At 37.0% G+C, this 18,434-nt stretch overlaps 1 protein-coding gene and 1 pseudogene across 1 annotated transcript; both read left to right on the top strand.

Annotated features, from left to right (window-relative positions):
- The first annotated feature begins 8,038 nt into the window (after nt 1–8,038).
- LOC125210563 lies at nt 8,039–10,281 on the top strand (annotated as a pseudogene).
- Nucleotides 10,282–17,860: 7,579 nt separating this feature from the next.
- Nucleotides 17,861–18,319, top strand: LOC125210561. The gene has a single exon (XM_048110103.1). It carries the CDS (start codon nt 17,861–17,863, stop codon nt 18,317–18,319), a length of 459 nt encoding a protein of 152 aa, XP_047966060.1.
- The last annotated feature ends 115 nt before the right edge of the window (nt 18,320–18,434 follow it).

Here is an 18,434-nt window from a genome sequence, read left to right as displayed (position 1 = left end):
CCTCTAGCCACTAGTCTGGCCTTAAACCTGACTTTATCTGCTTCCCCACCTTCAATTTTCTTCTTGAATATCCACTTACAAGTGACAACTCTTCTTCCTGGAACTCTTTCAACCAGAACCCAAGTTCCATTTTTCAATAGAGATTCTATCTCCTCTATCATAGCCCTCATCCACTTATCACTTTCCTTAGACTGCATAGCTTCCTTGTATGAAGAAGGCTCTGCATAATCCACATCTTCAGCTACAAATAGAGCAAAGTATAGCATCTCACTGTCAGAATACTTTGAGTAGGGTTTCACAACTCTCCTGACCCTGTCTCTTGCAAGCATATAGTCACTAAGATCCTCTGATGCATCATGCTGAGCCTCCTGCAAACCAGTAGATTCACTAGCACTAACTTCCTGATGTTCCACTTCTTGTTCCCGAGGCTCCACCTCAACTCCAGAAGTAACATTTTCTTTCACAGAAACATCAGCCTTGGTCTTGAATGGCAGTTCATTCTCCCAAAAAATTACATCTCTGCTAATGATGATCTTTGCATTTCCTGGCTCAATGCACCACAATCTATACCCTTTCACTCCTGATTGATAGCCTAGCATGACACATTTCAAGGCTCGAGCTTCCAGTTTTCCTTGCTTAATGTGTGCAAAAGCTTTACATCCAAAAATCTTCAACTTTGAGTAATCTGCATGACTCCCATACCATAGAAAATCAGGGGTCTTTCCACCTATACTTGAAGATGGACATTTATTGAGTAGCTTTACCGCTGTGGCTGCTGCTTCGGCCCAAAATCTTTTCTCCATACCAGCAGCCAATAGCATACATCTAACCCTTTCAACTATCGTTCGGTTTGCTCTCTCAGCCACCCCATTTTGTTGGGGATTAAGTGGAACCGTTCGATGTCTCTTTATCCCTTTGGTCTTACAGAAAACATCAAACTCTCTTGACAGAAATTCAATGCCATTATCTGTTCTCAAACAACCCAACGCACACCTTTTTTCCCTCTCAACTTCAGAGCACCATTCCTGAAACTTACTAAAAGCCTCTGATTTTTCTTTAAGAATGTATAACCACATTTTTCTAGAGAAATCGTCTACCACAGTCATGTAGTACTTCCCCCCTCCAATAGATTTTTCTTGAGCTGGTCCCCACAAATCAGTATGGGCATAATCTAAAGGTTTTGAGGAAGTGTGCTTACCTTTGGGATAGGGCAATTTCTTGGCTTTTCCAAGAACACACTCCTCGCAAGGATAACACTTCTTTCCATGACATTTAAAACAAGAGACTCTTCACTTTCTTCACCAATTCCGGGTTTAATTGGGCCTTTTTCCCCCATCCCCCCGCTTGCTTTCCCCGCCCAAGAAATCTTTCTTGAGATGCCCCTTTTGCACCGGGGGAAGACCGAGTTTCCTTTATTTTAGCTAGAGAGCCCTTTTCACCATCGGGGTTTTTCTTAAATTTTTTGAACTTCTTGACATTAAGACTCCCGGCCCCGTTGATCCCAAACCTCTAACTAACCCTTTTTCATCTCCCTTTTTCCCTCAAAGCGCATGAACTTTGAATTTGGTAATCGGGTTATCTCTCCCTAGATGATGGCCACTCAGTATTCTGAGCTTAAAAGCATTTAAATTTAGAAGGGTTTTTTCTTCATTCCCTGATTTTTAATCAAAGGGTCCAAAATCATTTTTTGATCTTGTTAAAATCCTCCAATAGCTCAATGATGGTTTTTCCGTAGAAAAACCATACGCATAAAAACCCCTTCTTGGGGAGAGTCTTGGTGAAGGGTTTTGGGTAAACCCTCCATTTTTTCAAAATCCGCCGGGGGTTTTTCTTGAACTTCCCTCAAAACTTTGTCCCGAGACATAAGATGGCCTACTTTCCCCTTCATCTCAATTTCAAGCTTCGCCTGCTTTTCATCAAGGCCCCCTTCTTTCCCCCTTTTTATTTTTAGTCAAGGGCCCTCAAACCCTTGTTTAATGAGAAGCAACCCTTTTTATCTTCCACAACCGTATCATTTTTTCCCGTGAATTTTTCAACTTCCAATCGCGATGTCATGATGAAGCCCAAAAATTTTATCGGATTCGATTCCCCCGGGCGCCAATTGTTAGCCCCCATTTTAATCTACAATCAAAAACGAGGAGAACTAGATTTTTGTGAGAGAAAGTGAATCTTGTTATTCCAATATGGGTGAGAGTGATTAAAAAAATTGGGAAAAGAATAAGAGAATCGACTAAAAGAATAGGAAAACGAGTCGATCGATGCTCGATCTAATCTTAGCATCAAAACTAATCCCAGCACCTTTCAAAACTAAAGAACAAGTCATTCTTCTTTAATTCTTCCTTTGACTTGAGCTGCGATTCGCTCTCATTTCTGCCAAGAATGACAATCATCTAACATGGACATTCTAATACATATTTCTAGAAATTCAACCACCTAATATATGAATTTAAATAAAACAATCTAGTTTATTTTCTTTTATTCCAACAGTCTCAATGTCCAGACCGCCGAGCTACTTTATCAAGACACAATTGTTGTGCCAATTTTAAATTGCTGAAGTTTACAAAATCAACTACTACAACTTTTGTTTAGAAAAAATTTTAGTATATAGTAAATCAATCAAAAAATGGAACTTTGTTTCACATCGCTACAAAACCCCAATTAATTTTGTGGTGTTGCTACTTGCTACTAAACCTATCTGCATCTATCAAAGATTTGAAAGAAATCCCAGATCAAGAATATGATCGTGATTGAAAATGTATTATATTATACCCATAGAAACAATTAATGTAAATTAGGTTACCATATGTGAGAATGTTCCCCAAAAAGATCGTAATTTTTACTTTTTTATGGGAATAGAAGAATGAAATATTCCCCCGATCTTTAAAAAAAGAATAACAAATATAAATCGTCCTAAGATTCTTTATTTTTTTTGTTGTCATAAGAATTCGCCTTTAATTTTGCTTTTTTCTTAAGGGTGACTATTCCCCATTCCCCCAAAATTACGTTTTCTTTTACCTCTATCTTACTTAAAAAAATTTTAAAATTAAAATTGTGTTAAACTAAAGTCTTTTTAACGGGGGGAAAAAGTAGCAACAAAAATTTTTTCTTTTACTGCTCTGGGCTCTAGTTGCAAGTACAAAGAACATTTTAAAAAGCTTTGTCATATCCTGCGAAATATTGTCACTAACAATAGTTTTTTTTCTAACAAGATCATACAGAAATGATCTATATCTCAACTTTTCACAACTTTTTTCTCCCATTCATGTTCCCCAATAATAATAGTCTCTTAAACATGAACACAAATTTTAAAAATTATTCACCTCATAAGTGTCCGTTACTTTTCCACCATTCCTCATGCACAGAAAGTAGGTTATTTTTTTTTTCCTTTAATCTTATTTATGTTTTTCCTTTTCATAAATTGTCCCTTTTTTCCTGAATCTTGTACTTCCTTTTTTATTTTTCTTTTTTCTTGTTTTTGGTTTATAATTTTTAATTTCCCAAAAATAATGGATTAATATTTGTCAGTATGAATAATGCAAATTTCAATGAGAACTAAAAAAAAATGTGCTCCATAAAACACACACTTATATTATAATTCGGAGAAAAAAAAAATGATTAAATTACCCCTCCTCCCTCATATGAATATGCAAAACCTTTTTTTAAATGTTACAGAATTCGATTTAAATTTAGAAACTTTTTTTTAATGTGATGGGCTAAAATTTTAAATTAAAACTTTTTAAATTTTTTTTACTCTCTTATTTTATCATTTTGGGGATTAAAATCGGTTTCCCCAAAATCTAATTTTAGTAAAAATAACTATGATTATGGCATTTTACGAAAATTTAATTAAATTCTAAATATAATTTAATGTAATAGTGAACTATATTTTTCATAATTATACTATTGATTGGTACCAAGCCTAAACCTTTAAAAAAATCAGCCACGTATTTTTTTAATATCGCTAGATGGACTTTTAAACTTTTTTTTGTTCAAGATACGCTTTACCCATTGCGCTTTTACTCTATTAATTAAAAAGAAATTTAAAATTTTTAACAAATATATTTTCTATTTTTTAAAAAAAAATTCAAATAAATAACATTATCCTAATATTACATAACAAATTTTTTTCTAAGTATTTCTTTCAAATTCAATAAAGGAAAAGGCTGTAGGTTTATGAATGAAGAATTGATTTCATAATAATTAAGTTTTGATTTGTTCTTCCTAGAGTGACCATTCCACGGATGCCATCCGGGTCGGCAACAAACCCGAGCGGGCGGTAGAACCCGAGAACCCGAGGCTCCGAATACAAGGCGATGTTGGTAATACCCTTGTCTAACAGGGCTGTGAGGATCCTCTCCATCACAGCCTTCCCGAGGCCGAAGCCTTGGAAGCTGGGGTCCACCACCACGTCCCATATGATCGCGTTGAACACGCCGTCGCCCGTCGCTCTCGCGAACGCCACCGGCCTCTTCGTCTTCTCGTACTCCACCCACACCAGCGGCTCCGTGTGCTCCAGCGCCACCCGGATCTTTTCCGGGTCGCGACGCAGAATCCCACCGCTGCGAACACTGAGTTCAGCTGCTCAAGGTTCAGATTCTCTGCGCTGCGGTGGAACGTGAACCCGCGGGAGGAAAGCGACTCGTCCGACAACGAAGCTTCCCGTTGTCGCTGCCCGTTTGCGGCTGCTCGGCAGCCGGAGTGGTAGGATGTGATGGTGGAGGAGCATTTCTTCTTCTTCTTCTAAACTTTTTGATGGATAAGATATAGATAGATATATGTAGATAAATGAGTTTTTACAACTTGTGGTTTTCATATTGCCACCTCTCTTTCTAAACTTTTGCATTATAAAAAAAAGCTTATGATAATATTTAAATATGGAACTACAGAATATCATTATACCAACAACTCGAAAGAGTATTCTAGCTTAAAACTCAATTGCACGATTTTATCTAATTGTTTAAGGAATCTCATTAGGTATTCAACATACTCATTTTTCAGAATAAAATGCCGGTAAAGAAAAATATAATTCTTCGCAACTGAAGATGCACATCACTAATGAAGGATACTTTACTAAATATTTTTGTAAAAATATTGGAGTGTGATAACTACTTTGTTTTTGTAAATGGAAATATTTTTTTAATATGCATTTTGAACGTGAATATATTTGAAGTAAGTCAGACTAATTCATTTAACAAAATTAAAAGGAGGGCATTTACGTAAGGAGAATTTTACCTCCATTTACAAACTCTGAAACTCCCTGTAAAAATATTCAACACATTATTTAATACTCCCATTTCTTTAAAGAATATGCCTTTAGGTTTGCAGGGCTTTAATGCAAAAATTGGTAAAGTAAAAAATTGTTAATGTAAGAAAGAGATAGAGAGAAAAGTAAATAAAGTATTATTAATGGAGAATGGATCCGCTTATTAGAGAAAAAAGAGTTTAAAATTAGAAATTATATTCTTTAGACTAAAAAGGAAAAAAGTTATTTCTGGGGCGAAAAATATCTTCTAAATGATATTGCCCATTTCTTTTTTTCTTTAAAAATAATAATAAATATTTAAAAGTGGAGGAAAGTAAAGAAAGAAAATAATGTAGAGAATAGTCTACTACTTATTGTTTCTCTTATTTTACTTTTCTCAACTTTACTATTTATTTTATATTTGCAAAATGGTTGAAAAAATTTGGGGCGAATTATCTGGGCGGAGGATATACTAGTAACCCGAGTTCCATCACTGAGACTAATGAAGGATACTTTGCTCAATTTTTTTCTACTCCATCCGGCTCATAAAAATATTGATTTCAAGGATGGATGACATGTATTTTATGCAAAATTAGAAAATAATTAGAGTATTGTTAGTAGAGATTGAGATTCACTTAATAAAAAAAAAAAAAACTTATACACGAATGTAAAAAGTGGTGATTGAGTGGAATTGAACAAATAAAAAGGGAGACTATTTTATGGGCAGGACAGAGTATGAAAATATTACTCCTACCATGTAACAACAATGTCTAAGTCTATTGAAATCATGGACATCCTAAAGTATCCTTCATTAGTCTCATATAACTAAGGTCATTCATTTGATGTTTCTCACAAAAACTAACATAGGAAAAACATGTTTTCACTTCTCAATATATTTCTTGCATAGCACAAAAATGTTGGGAAAAACTCACGCATTAAACATTGCCCCTCTCCTAAGAGTAAAGGTGTAAAGTGGTGTGTATCTTAGACGACGGGCAAATAATATTTATTTATTTTTCTCCTAAGAGTAAAGGTGTAAAGTGGTGTGTATCTTAGGCGACGGACAAATAATATTTATTTATTTTTAAATATAATGGAGCAAATAGTGTGAATTTATGAATATTAAAAAATATACTAGTATAGATGCTTATTTTTATATAGCTATGAAAAATTGAGGTGGGGCATTTCCCCTTTTCTCATTCTACACTAGCTCTGTCCCTCGTTGCGACTCCTAAGGTGTTAGAAGATTTCGATTTTTAGACTTTTCATGCACATCCAGACATAAATATAGGGCCAACCATTTTTCACGACATGACAACCTAATGGCTAATATGAACACGCACAAAGTAATGGGTTTTGGTCAAACATTATTTGGTTCACGCTTTATCGGATCGAATTAATAAACCCGATAATTTCGAGTTTGGTTGGGTTAGATTGAGTTCTAGTAACCCTTTAAAAAATAATATTATTATTTTGATTATTTTTCCTTTTAAAAAAATATACTTTAGTTTTATTCTCTAGATGCGTGTAAGTAAAGTTATAATCGTGTAAATCAGGTTCAATAATCATGTTTAATTGTGTAAATTAAGTCTCCGTTTTCGTGTCGTGTAAACAAATACTCCTTCCGTTAAATGAATACATTAAATAACATTGTATAGTAAAAAGTAAAGAAAATGCTAATTTTGAAGGACACGAGAAGCAATATAAACGCACTTGTTCATTATCGTAATTTACATAAGTTGTACTTCTTCCATTCCTAGGAAGATCATCGTAATTTACATAAATTGCACTTTCTTTGTTCTAAGGAAGTTGATCACTTTTTAGGCGACGAGATTTTAGCAATTTTTTTTTACATATTGATAAGAGAATAAAATAAAATATAATACTATCTCCATTTTTTAAAATAGGGAGGTTTGAAACGACACTAGCTTTTAATCATAATTGGAAAAGAAGAGAGATGAGAGTAAAATCGCAGAAAGAATCAGGAGTGAGAGAAAAAGTAATGAAATTAATGTTAGTTGATGATGGGGTCCACTTTATTAGGGTGAAAAAATTTCCTAAAGTGGAAAGTTTAAAGTTGTTATTTTTAAAGACTGACTAAAAACGAAAGAGTTGCTATTTTTAAAAAACTGGTAATATAATATAAAAATATACTTCCTCCGTCCCAGCTTACTGAGCGTATTCCTTTTGAGTTTCCCAAATTACTTTATCATTTCTTTTTAGCTAAAAACAAAATATATAATCACATTTTCTTCATTCTTCCTTTTACTTTAGCCCTTTCTCTCTCTCTTATTTTATTCCTCTTCTACATTGTTTAACTCACTAAATACAATTTTCTTAAATCTCATACTAAGAAAACGCCCAAATAATATGAAACGGAAAAATATATTTCTTTAAATTTAGTAATGTATTGTTAATTGAGACAAACTAAAAAAATTAACCTTTAGTAACCTTCGATGCTTACGGTTTGTAATTTTTGAGCTTGCAACCGTTCCGAATTTTGTAGAGCTATTGGAAATTTACTATTTTCTCTGTTCCCCAAAATTCTTCAGCGCCACTTCTGAACTAAATTAATAAAATACTTGAATTTCTTATAGTAAGATTAATATAAATGTAACACCAGCTTTTTATTGGGAGATGCCGCGTGACAAAGGAGACCCAAGTCAATCATTACTCTGTTTTCAACTCCTACAAAATCTTTTTGCAATCCACCAAATAAGCAGCCACCAAAACTTGCTTCTTTACCAAGAACTGTGATAACAAAGTTATCCAGAACTTTAAGAAACTTCTTTTTGGACCATAATTATGTAAATTGAAGCGTTTTGGACAAATGGGTTTGCTTGAAATTGCGAGTTCCATGGACTGGGAGCACGAATCCTACCCTCAATATGAAGACTTCATCGTGCTCCCTCTTTTTGCTGTCTTTTTCCCAATTCTGAGGTTTTTACTGGACAGATTTGTATTTGAGGTATTTCTTTTCCTTAATATTGTGATCATGCACATTTTAATCGTTTTGTATCTGTACTTTTTTATGTATTTCTCGATGACCCTTGTTGGAATTTAGTGCTTTTCGGATTGTTTCATGTCACTGTACTGGTTCAAGTTGGAACTTTTCAAGAATTTCTGGTAGGATCGTCGACTGCACATTTAGCTTGATGTTATTCGGGCTTTGGTACAAGCCCGCAATTTGGATTGAATTTCTATTAGGATCGTCGACTGCACATTAGTTTGATATTATCTGCTGCTGGGGTGAAGCAACTTTAATTTCATAGGGTCGTCAACTGTGAATTAGTTTGATATTATGCGTTGGGGTGAAGCACTTCCCTACCTATCCGATGTGATGGGTTTGTACCCAACAAACGCCTGATCCAAAGCCACCTGGGCGACCCTAACTGGGGCTCATCCAGGCTTGACCCACTTGTTAGAATCGTCAACGCAACATTGATATCGTCTGGCCAGGGCCAAAACCAGACGATTGCTTTTTTGTAATACCCCGCAGGCCTTAAACCAATTGGGATTGGACACATATATACTGCCTCCAATGTTTGTACCGGCCAGTTTCATCCCAACATTATTAAATCAAGTAGTAGATTCCGGGGAATGCTTATTTGGTAGCAAGGATTGAGTTGTGAATCTCAAAATCTGGAAGCTGAAAGTGATGGCTATGGGAGTTTTCACAATTGGATTTGGAGTTTGAATTTGGTCTAATACGAATTTGATTAGTGTTTTAACTCCTGAAGCAAAGATTATGTTAGAGAAGTATGATTAGGTTCTTGCTTCACTGATGCAGTTACGGTAAGCAAGATGCTACCTTTTGTGATTGGAGCAAAAATTCTATACTGAAAACTGATGCTTCATTTTGTTAGTGATCTCATTGGCTATTTGATCTGTTAATCAGCATATGAATGATCTTTCTAAGTTTTTTTTGTTGCTTAGTGCCTTCGTTTATACGGTGCAGTGGGTGGGAAGACGATTGGTTTTTGGGGAAAGGGGAATGGAAGGGTGGAAAAGAAAGCAATGAGCAAAAAAGAAGATAGTAAGTTCAAGGAGCCCTGGAAATGTGTATATTTTCTTTCAGCTGAGATCTTGGCACTTTCGGACCTAAAACATGGTTCACAAAGACAAAGCATTTTTGGGAAGGCCCCGGGAAATCAGACCTGGCCCAAAAAAAAGTATAAGTAAGGCCCCATTCCTTTTCACCATTCTAGTTTTGTTTGGGAGGTAGTTATAGATTTGTATACACTCGACAGGTTGAAATTGAAAGGCCTTTATATGTACACTGGCGGCTTCTATGTTTACTCTATATTCGTTTGATATTTTGGGAGATGCGACGCCTGTTTTTTGGGGTTTCGGGGCCACCACGCGTATCATCCACTCCATTATTATTTTATATACTGAGGTATTTTTCTTAGAAGCTGAGCATGAGTTATTATTGTAGATTCACAATAACTTTTTTGGATATTCTTTCTGCAGGTTGGGGCAGTTGGTTCGATGGTTTTAGTCTTCATGATGCCACTGATGTTTTCTTGGAAATAGGCAAGATGTCCAAATACAGTGGCCAGAAGCATTGCAAGCTGCTCGTTCGTTTTTTTTTGTCCTTCTCTGTTTTTTCCCTCATTTACTATCCCTTCTGGATTCTATGGAGCACAAGGTCACTCTTTTGAATGATTTTGTGTTTTGCTTTTCTTCGTCTCGATAATTCTGCATATTGATGTTTTTGGGTGATTATATCGTGGCAGTTATGAACTTATCGGTACTTAGAAAAGGAGACTCTAAAAGGCGAAGGGCCAATCTATTACTATGTCTTCAACACGCTTTTTTTCTACCTTCTCGCCTTCATGTCTACTGGTGGGTTCTGATGTTCCGGATCGCCCAAATCAAGGCAGGCTGCAGTAAGGATGATGTTCGATCTGGTAAACTTATCTTGAAAACCCACTTACCCCGGGCCCCAGTTTTCGGGTTTTTGGTTGATTTCTAAATGATATACAACAGGGGATTTTGTCTCGTTTGCAGATTGGGAGGATGAAGACCCCTGGTAAGTCGAGAAAGTCAGAGATTGATATACAATGGAAGTAGGCACTCTCTTTTCAATTGCTGCTGCTATTGCTAAGTTGGCTTTTGTTCTTGTCCATGATTCAAGAATCGAGTGGTATAAAATGAGCACTACTTGAAAGAGGAGGTTTATATGTTTCCCAAATTTGTGAATTTTGGTTTGTGTGTTTCTTATAATACTACATGTATAGAGTAAATTTAAATTTTCATATTTTATACACTAAATTTTGTAATCTCGGAAAAACAAATTAAAATATGTTTTGAAAAATGAGTTACTAATAAATGAGTTCAAATTTGGGAAAGGGTTTTTAATTTTCCCAAATATGAAAATGTATAAAAAGTGACAAATAGTCCCCTAATTATAAAATTTGGTTAAATTATGTTGTGTTGAATTTTTTTACAGAGAGTTTTTTTGTAAATGGGGGAAAAAATTCCCCCCTTTTATTCGGTCAAGTAATTATTATGAAAACACATTAGGGAAACAATAAAAAACAAAAATCCCCTCTTAATTTTACTAAATTAATTAATCTGACTTCAGTTATATGAAACTATAAATTTCAAAATTGCATTTAGTCAATATTAGTTAAAAGGGCTTTAGCCCCAAATATATGCCCAAAATACAATTTGATCTAAAACTTTTCACTTTTTTTTATAAACATGTATATAACAAATAAAAATGTTGTTGATAGAAATTTCATTTCTTTTGCCCTTTTTTAAAAAAATGAATGTTTTTAAACAAATTGATTTTGAACCAAAATTTAAATTTTACTCTTACATTTAAAATGCATATTAGAAAAAAGTTCCTTTTTTGAAAATCAAAGTCGATATAATCCCCCATTAATACACATTCAAAATTACCTCAAAATAATCTGAATTTATTATAAACTATTTCTCTGAATTCAAATACATTTTGAAGAAGAAAAAAAAGTGTGCATTTGGAAAAAATAAATTCCTCTTTTTAAAAAAGTCATTTTGGAAAATAAGTTGAAAACCGAGGGCAATTAATTTGGAAAAAGTTACTCCTCCGTCCCACCATAAGTGAGCAACTTCTTTATGAGATTTAAGAAATTGACATTTAAAAAGTTAAAGTGGAGAGAATAAAGTATGAAGTGAAAAGTAGAGAGCTGAAAAGAAAAAAATATGTGAAAAATAAAGAAGGGAGTGATTTTTTACCTAAAATGAAATGACTCACTTATAGTATAATATTCGAAAAGGGAAAGTGACCCCTTATGGTGGGTACAAGGGAGTCAAAAGTTGGGATCTTCAAATGCAAGGTTGGGGCTTCGATACGTGCATATCTATATGAAGATCTCCATATTTTATTAATTAGTTAATTAGTGATTTGTCATATCTTTTCCATATATGTTTAGGATATTTTCTTGTTCTTTAAGTTATGGTATTTAACATTATAAATTGGTGTCATTGTTATTTTTTTTCATTAAACGAATGATGAATATATGAATTTAGCTCTTTCTATTTTACTTTACACTTTTTTTTAAACTTGAGTTTCGACATGATTCGCCTGTGGAAACTTTTTTTATCTTGTTTATCGTCCCCGGCATCGTAATAAGGGAAATACACTTATCACTATCCCATTCAACGTTTTTCTCTTTTCTTCCGCAGCTAAACAATTCCGAGCTTTGACTTTTTTCTTCTGCAATTTCAAGCTTCTCACATTTCATCATTTCCTTTTTCGGTAATTTCTTTGTAATTTGCCTCAATAAACCCAAAATTCCTTATTAGACCGATGGATCATTACTTCAAAATCAAACAAAGAAATGAGAGACCAATTAACAAAGGAAAAATCATTTAAATCTGGTTTCACTTTTACTATATTTTTTTGACATATTTTACAAACTTATTTTACTCGAATTTAATTTTAAAATGAATATATCAAAATAAAATTCATATTTCACTAATGTTTTTCGCATACACCCATGTATTAAAGTTTGTATTGCACAATAATGAGTAGTTCTCAAATAGCTCTAAAAGCCCTACATAGCATGTTGTCTAGGCAGCCACCAATTATCCTTATTTCCCGACGATCCAACGTGTGCAAAACCGAAACACGATTTCTCCAGTATCGCGCTTCCCGGTATATTGGTGAGGTGATTCCGGCAGAGGACAGGTCCAACCCCCACATCCACCCACCCGTCGAAGCAGCCGCATGGAACACGTGGCTGCACCTCAGCTGGATTTGGTCTCCGCCTCAATCCCACACAGACACACCGCACATTCAGGCGATCGGATCGGGTCGGGGCTGCATCAGTTTCCCTCACAGTGTGTGAGTCGATGAGGCGCAGCTGGTGCGGTGGACAAGGACATCTTGGACCTCTTTCACGTGAGATTTGAAATCAAACCATTTCATAGTGATAGACATCATATTTAATAATTTCACAACTTCAATTCATAGTAACATTTTTTGGTAGTCTCCTTCTTATATACTTACGGATGAGGCCCGCCACTCTATTTTACTATACATATTATGTTGACAACTTTGGGAAAGTTCATGCTTCAATTCAAATTTATTCAACAGTAATGTTCCACAATAATTATTAAATGTTTATACAATATTGATTAAATAGTTGCACGTGGAAACTTCTCATGTGAATTTTGATGGCCAACATTTTTAGAAAACTTTGTGTCCGACACCACCAAGGTGGTTTGTGTATACGATCAGCGATGGAGTTCTGATTCATAATTTGTGGAGTTTGTAGCCAAAATGTTTGTCGCCAACATTAATAATTGGAAGGCAGAGGAGGTGCCACGGACGTAGTTAGTGTTAGGATCGTCGAATGCAACATTAGTTTGATATTGTCCGCTTTTGATCAAGTCGCGCCGGATTTATTTTTGGGTCACTCTAAAAAGTCTCAAACTAATTAGAGACTGATATCACTTATATACTAATTCAATTCCCTCACAGCCTCACTTATCCGAATGGGTTGGGCCAACGACGGATCCGGAAATTCAAAAGTCGATGCTGAGTTTTAAAAAAATAAGGGCACCGCAAGGGAAGATCGACGGACGATGCATCGTCGCCACCTGCATCGGACGATGGGTTACCAACACCGTGGACGATGCGCGGAGGATACCCTCGGCCGTCGAACGCGGGTGATCACGGGCGATGGGCACGCGTTGGTTTTTTTTTAATTTTTTCAAAAAAATTTTATTTAAACACTACAATTCTCTACCATTTCACACACTCCCAAATTTTACATTTCTTCAATTTCTCTTCAATTATTCTCTCTCATCGCCCCAAAATGAATCGGAATTATACGATTTGAGTACAACGGATGGTTGCGACGGGCCTTGACTTGAGCCTTGTTCGATGCCCTAATGAAGCCAAGGCAGAATGCTTGGCACAAATCGCGGAGCAAGACGGCGGGAGCGCATTATTTGCCGAGAACCCAAGGGGGGGCCCAATTTTTTTCAGACGTTTAGAATGAGAGATTTTTCCCCAGGCACCCGTTAGGGACGTGATGAGACTTCCGAGGGGAAGAGGGGACGGAAAATTTACTTGGTGGGGTGCCCCCGGGGTTCCGTCGTTCCAGGGAAACATCGGATATGTTCGGAGTACCTTTACGTCGGGATAAACCGGCCAATGTCTAAAAGAAATTTTGTAAATTAGTTGGGGAGGTTTTTTGACATATTTGCGACCCCGACCTGATGTTTCCCCCAAAGCATGTCGGATGCACGGACGGGCCCCTTCCCCCTGGGATGCTGGGAGATCGCGTATGTTGGGGAAGAACCCCCCCAAAATGGAGGGGCCCAATTTAACCCGGGCGGCTTGGCCCCCACGATGACCCAGAAGCCGCGGACCCCCCTCGGACCCGGGCCTCTTTTGGTAGTCGCCCAACGAATCAAGTCCTCAACTCGTCCCCCCTATTGCCGTCGGGGTGGGTCCCCATTAAATTCACCCCCACCCGACACATCATGGGGGGGCCTCCCGGGATGGCATTCCCCGGTGGTTTTTTTAAGACGATCAGGCCAATGGTGAGATGAGAGTCTTGTTTGGGAAAGGAGCCCGCGGAAGGATGTGGAGCGGGCGGGGTGCTCCAATCGCTGGCAATCGTGAAAAGGGCCACGCGTTTCGGTCGGGAAATCATCCGGGCGTCGGATGCGTGGGGATCTCGCATAAAGATAGTGAATAATAACGTGGACATGTACCAATTGGGGGGGGATGATGAAGCCGGGGTCTAACTCCAAAACCGACCCCTTTTTTTATCGAGGATTACCGCTGGGGTTCGGGTTTACCCGGGGGGGCCCTCAATGTGCAACCAAAAAGACCATACCCTCATGACCGACATGATTGAAGAAGGGAACCGCAACCCCGGGGAAATTTAGTTTTTTTTTTTCGTTTGTAATGTTTGAATTTTAATGAAAGGAGTTATTTTCCCAAATTTTGAAGTATTTAAATATTCAAATAAAGATAAAATTTTGGGGGCCACTTAGACGGGCATAGTTCGCCCCCGAATAAATGGGGGAAATAAAAACGACGTCGGGATAGGCGTCCTTAGGCCCCCTGTTATTAAAGCTATCTCATTATCTATTTTAAAAAAAGTTCTGATCACCTTTCGTATACAAAGTATGTACTAAATTATTAATCGTCCATTTCACCCATTTTAAATTAGGGGGTGATTTTAGATCTCTTTGTTATAAAAATATTGACTAGTTGAATGATTATCATTCGTCCATTTGTCACCCATTTTAAATTAGGGGGTGATTTTTTGACAGTTTTGTTAAAAAGGAATATTCACTAGTGAATGGTAGGAAAACTTATATCAGTATTTTTAGTAATCTATCCAAATTTACGAAATGAATTTCTAAAGCTAATTTGTTACTTTTGTCAAAGCGTATTTTTTGCTATTACAGAAGGCTCCCACATTGAATACAGAAATTAAAATAACCTGTAAACCAAATTTTGGTTGCAATTTCTAATTACTCCCTCCGTCCCATGTTACTTAAGGTATTTCTTTCGGCATAAGATTTAAGAATATTGTGTTAAGTGAATTAAATAAAGTAAGAGAAAGAAGAGAGAGTAAAGTAAAAGAAAGAATAAAATAGGTGAGAATAGATGTTTTGTTTTTAGCCAAAAAGAGAAACTTCAGTAACTGAACCCAAAGGAATTCCTCAAGTAATTTGGGATGGAGGGAGTACTATTCTTGTCTCCAAATATGTGTTCCACTTTATTCAACACGATTTTAAGAAATTTATGTAAAGTGAGTTGAAAAATTATGTGATTAAAATGATTTAATGAAATATGATGTCTATTATTAAAAGTAGTAAAAAGAAAAGTAGAACAATTAATAATCTAACTAACCAAAATATAAATCTAGGACAAACAAGGGAGCTAGAGGGAGAGATAATTACAATGTGCTCCTCCGTCCCAGAAGATGACCATTTTCTTAGGCGGCTGAGATTTTATGCAAATTTATTTTGTGTGTTGAGATGAGAAGTAAAGTAAGAGAGAATAATGTAGAGATAAAGGTGTTTCCATTTTAAGTAATAAGTTATTTTAGTTGGACAAACTAAAAGAAAAGTGGATCATCTTCAATGGGACGGAGGAGTACGATATAACATTGTATATTATAAATATATAAAGCAATGCAAGAAAGATAAGAGTAGCTTCAGATGTATTTCAAACAGTATAAACAAAGGCTACTCTATCAGTCTCACTAAACGAGTGAGACGCAGAACGCGGATCCCTGTAATCTCCAAATAGAGAGACAAGCTTGGTATATGCTTGTTATATCCAATGGTGGAACCTCATGGAATTGATAAGGGGCTTATAGCTACTACTCAATTAAAAAATATTATTTTCATTGACACAATATCATTAAATTTTACTATCTCATCGTCCTCTTAAGATTGACACGCTTTTTTAGTTTGTCCCAACTAAGATGACACATTTTTTTTTATAAAAACTTTCTCTCTCCAATTAATACACCCAACCACATTTTATCACTCCTATTAAAATATTCATCTTTCTTTCTCTCTCTATTTTAATATTTACAGCCACCTTTTCTCTCTCTAATTAAACACTTTAACCAATAATTCTAAAATCTCGTGGCACGAAATGTGTCATATTAGCTGAGACGGAGGGAGTAGTATTTTGATACGAGCATTATTAGTTAGATAAATTAGGATTTGCATATCTTTTCATATCTTTGTTTTCTTGTTCATTAAGTTAGTTATTAGCATTATAAATAGGAGTCATTGTAATCATTTGAAATCAATCAAGAATATCAATATTATCGTTCATTCTCTTCTCCAAAGTGAGACAACCGTCTTGTTTGACTTTACATCTTTCCTTACTGCATTTATTAATTGTCAATCACCTGGATGCATCACCGATAGGAGGTTTATCCTATCATTTTTTGGGTATTAATTATTATGCAAAAGTTTCTATCAATCGTGTTAAATTTACTAATATGTAACTACTATATGCTTAAAATTTAGAATTGAATTTAGCCTTAAGAGCACAGCAATGGAGGGATGGGAGGACCTTCCCATCGGCCCCCCATATGGAAAGGCGCCGAGCGCCCCCCCTCTTCATAGGCCGGGTGTATCGGCCCAGCCTTGAGAAGGGGCCCCCGATCGGCCCTCCATTGTGAGGAAAAGGGTCGCTCGCCCTCTCACCTAATATTTATTTATTTTTATTTTTTTCATTTTTTTATTTTTTTTTTTATTCCATTTCTTACACTATAAATAAACCTACCATTCTTCACTTTTCCACACCAACATCTTAAATCTTCTCTATTTCAATACATTTTCTCTCTAAACACATTTAATCAATGTTTTCCCGGGAGCGATTTCGACGTGAAGTCAAAAACCGAGTGGTGCGAGTCCTTGCAAGGGCAAGCCGACGTTAGGAAGAAGCAACCAGAGGAAATTTCCCAAGGCAATCCATCGCCAACTGGCCGACCGTGACCACCCCGAAGCTCACAAACCCTCGGGGGATTACTTTGCCGATGACCCACGTGGGCCCGCGGTTTTCCGCCCGGATTGAACGGCGAGCTATTCTTGCGCACGTTACGGGTTTCGGCGCGTTACCCGGACTTCCAACAGGCGTTGGGACGCCACCGGAAAGCGGTTCACCTCTACAAAAGTGCACGACCGCAATTAGGCAGTTGGCATACGGAGGTTGCGCCGACATGTCACGAATATCTTCACGCCGCCGCACAACGGTTGGATTGTCAAGAAGTTTTGTAAAGGCATGATTAAGACTTTCGGCCCCACCATTACGGGCCGTTAGCACAAGATTGCCAGCCGTTTGATTTGCATCGGAGGGTGCACGACTTCCCGGGTATGTTGGGAAATATGTTTTATGCATTGGCAAGGAAGAACCGGCCAACTGGAAGGCCAATTTTACGAGCCGGGTTCAAGGGCACACACCCAACCATCATTCTCGGAAGCCGTGCCGATCGGCCTATGGATTTGGCGTGCCTACTGTGGTGTGGCCGGTCGAACAACGACCTTAATGTTCGCAAACCTCGCCTGTTCAACGACTAGTGCCAGGGAATAGGCCCCTTGGTTAACTTCGCCGCGAACGGCAACCAGCATCAGATGGGGTATTACTTGGCGGACGGCATATACCCAAAATGGCCCATTTTCGTGAAGACGATTAGTTGTCCAACTGAAGAGAAAAGGAGTTATTTTGCCCAACGGCAAGAGGCGGCGCGAAAGCGTGTGGAGCGGGCTTTCGGTGTGCTCCAATCGCGTTTTGCATTGGTCAAAGGTCCGACGCGATTCTTCTACAAGGGTGATATCACTGATATCATCTACGCCGCTATCGTATTGCATAACATGATAGTGGAGAGTAAAGATGAAGATGTCGCCGACGTCCCCGTCGAAGACATTGCAGGCTCCAGCCACGGTGTCGCTAGAGAGTCCCATCGGCAGGGTGTCCCTCACGGATTCGCCGACTGTCTTTGGGTATTTGTTGATATGCGCCAAAAAGAGGTCCACAATCGTCTACAACACGATATGATTGAAGAAATTTGGGGACAGAGGGGTGGGCACTGATGCTTTATTTTTATTTTTAGATTTATGTAAAACTTGTTTCTCGTTGTATTCTATTTTCCAATTTTGTAATACAACAAAGATTTGCGTATTAATATTTTTGGTTCTTATTTATTTA

Source organism: Salvia hispanica, chromosome 3, assembly GCF_023119035.1.
Source record: "Salvia hispanica cultivar TCC Black 2014 chromosome 3, UniMelb_Shisp_WGS_1.0, whole genome shotgun sequence".
NCBI classification, from domain to species: Eukaryota; Viridiplantae; Streptophyta; class Magnoliopsida; order Lamiales; family Lamiaceae; genus Salvia; species Salvia hispanica.
This window is presented reverse-complemented; position numbering and strand designations above follow the sequence as displayed.

Bases quoted from the DNA above. Each gene is read 5' to 3' on its own strand.
- LOC125210561 (XM_048110103.1), top strand. From the start codon at position 17,861: ATGGGGTATTACTTGGCGGACGGCATATACCCAAAATGGCCCATTTTC.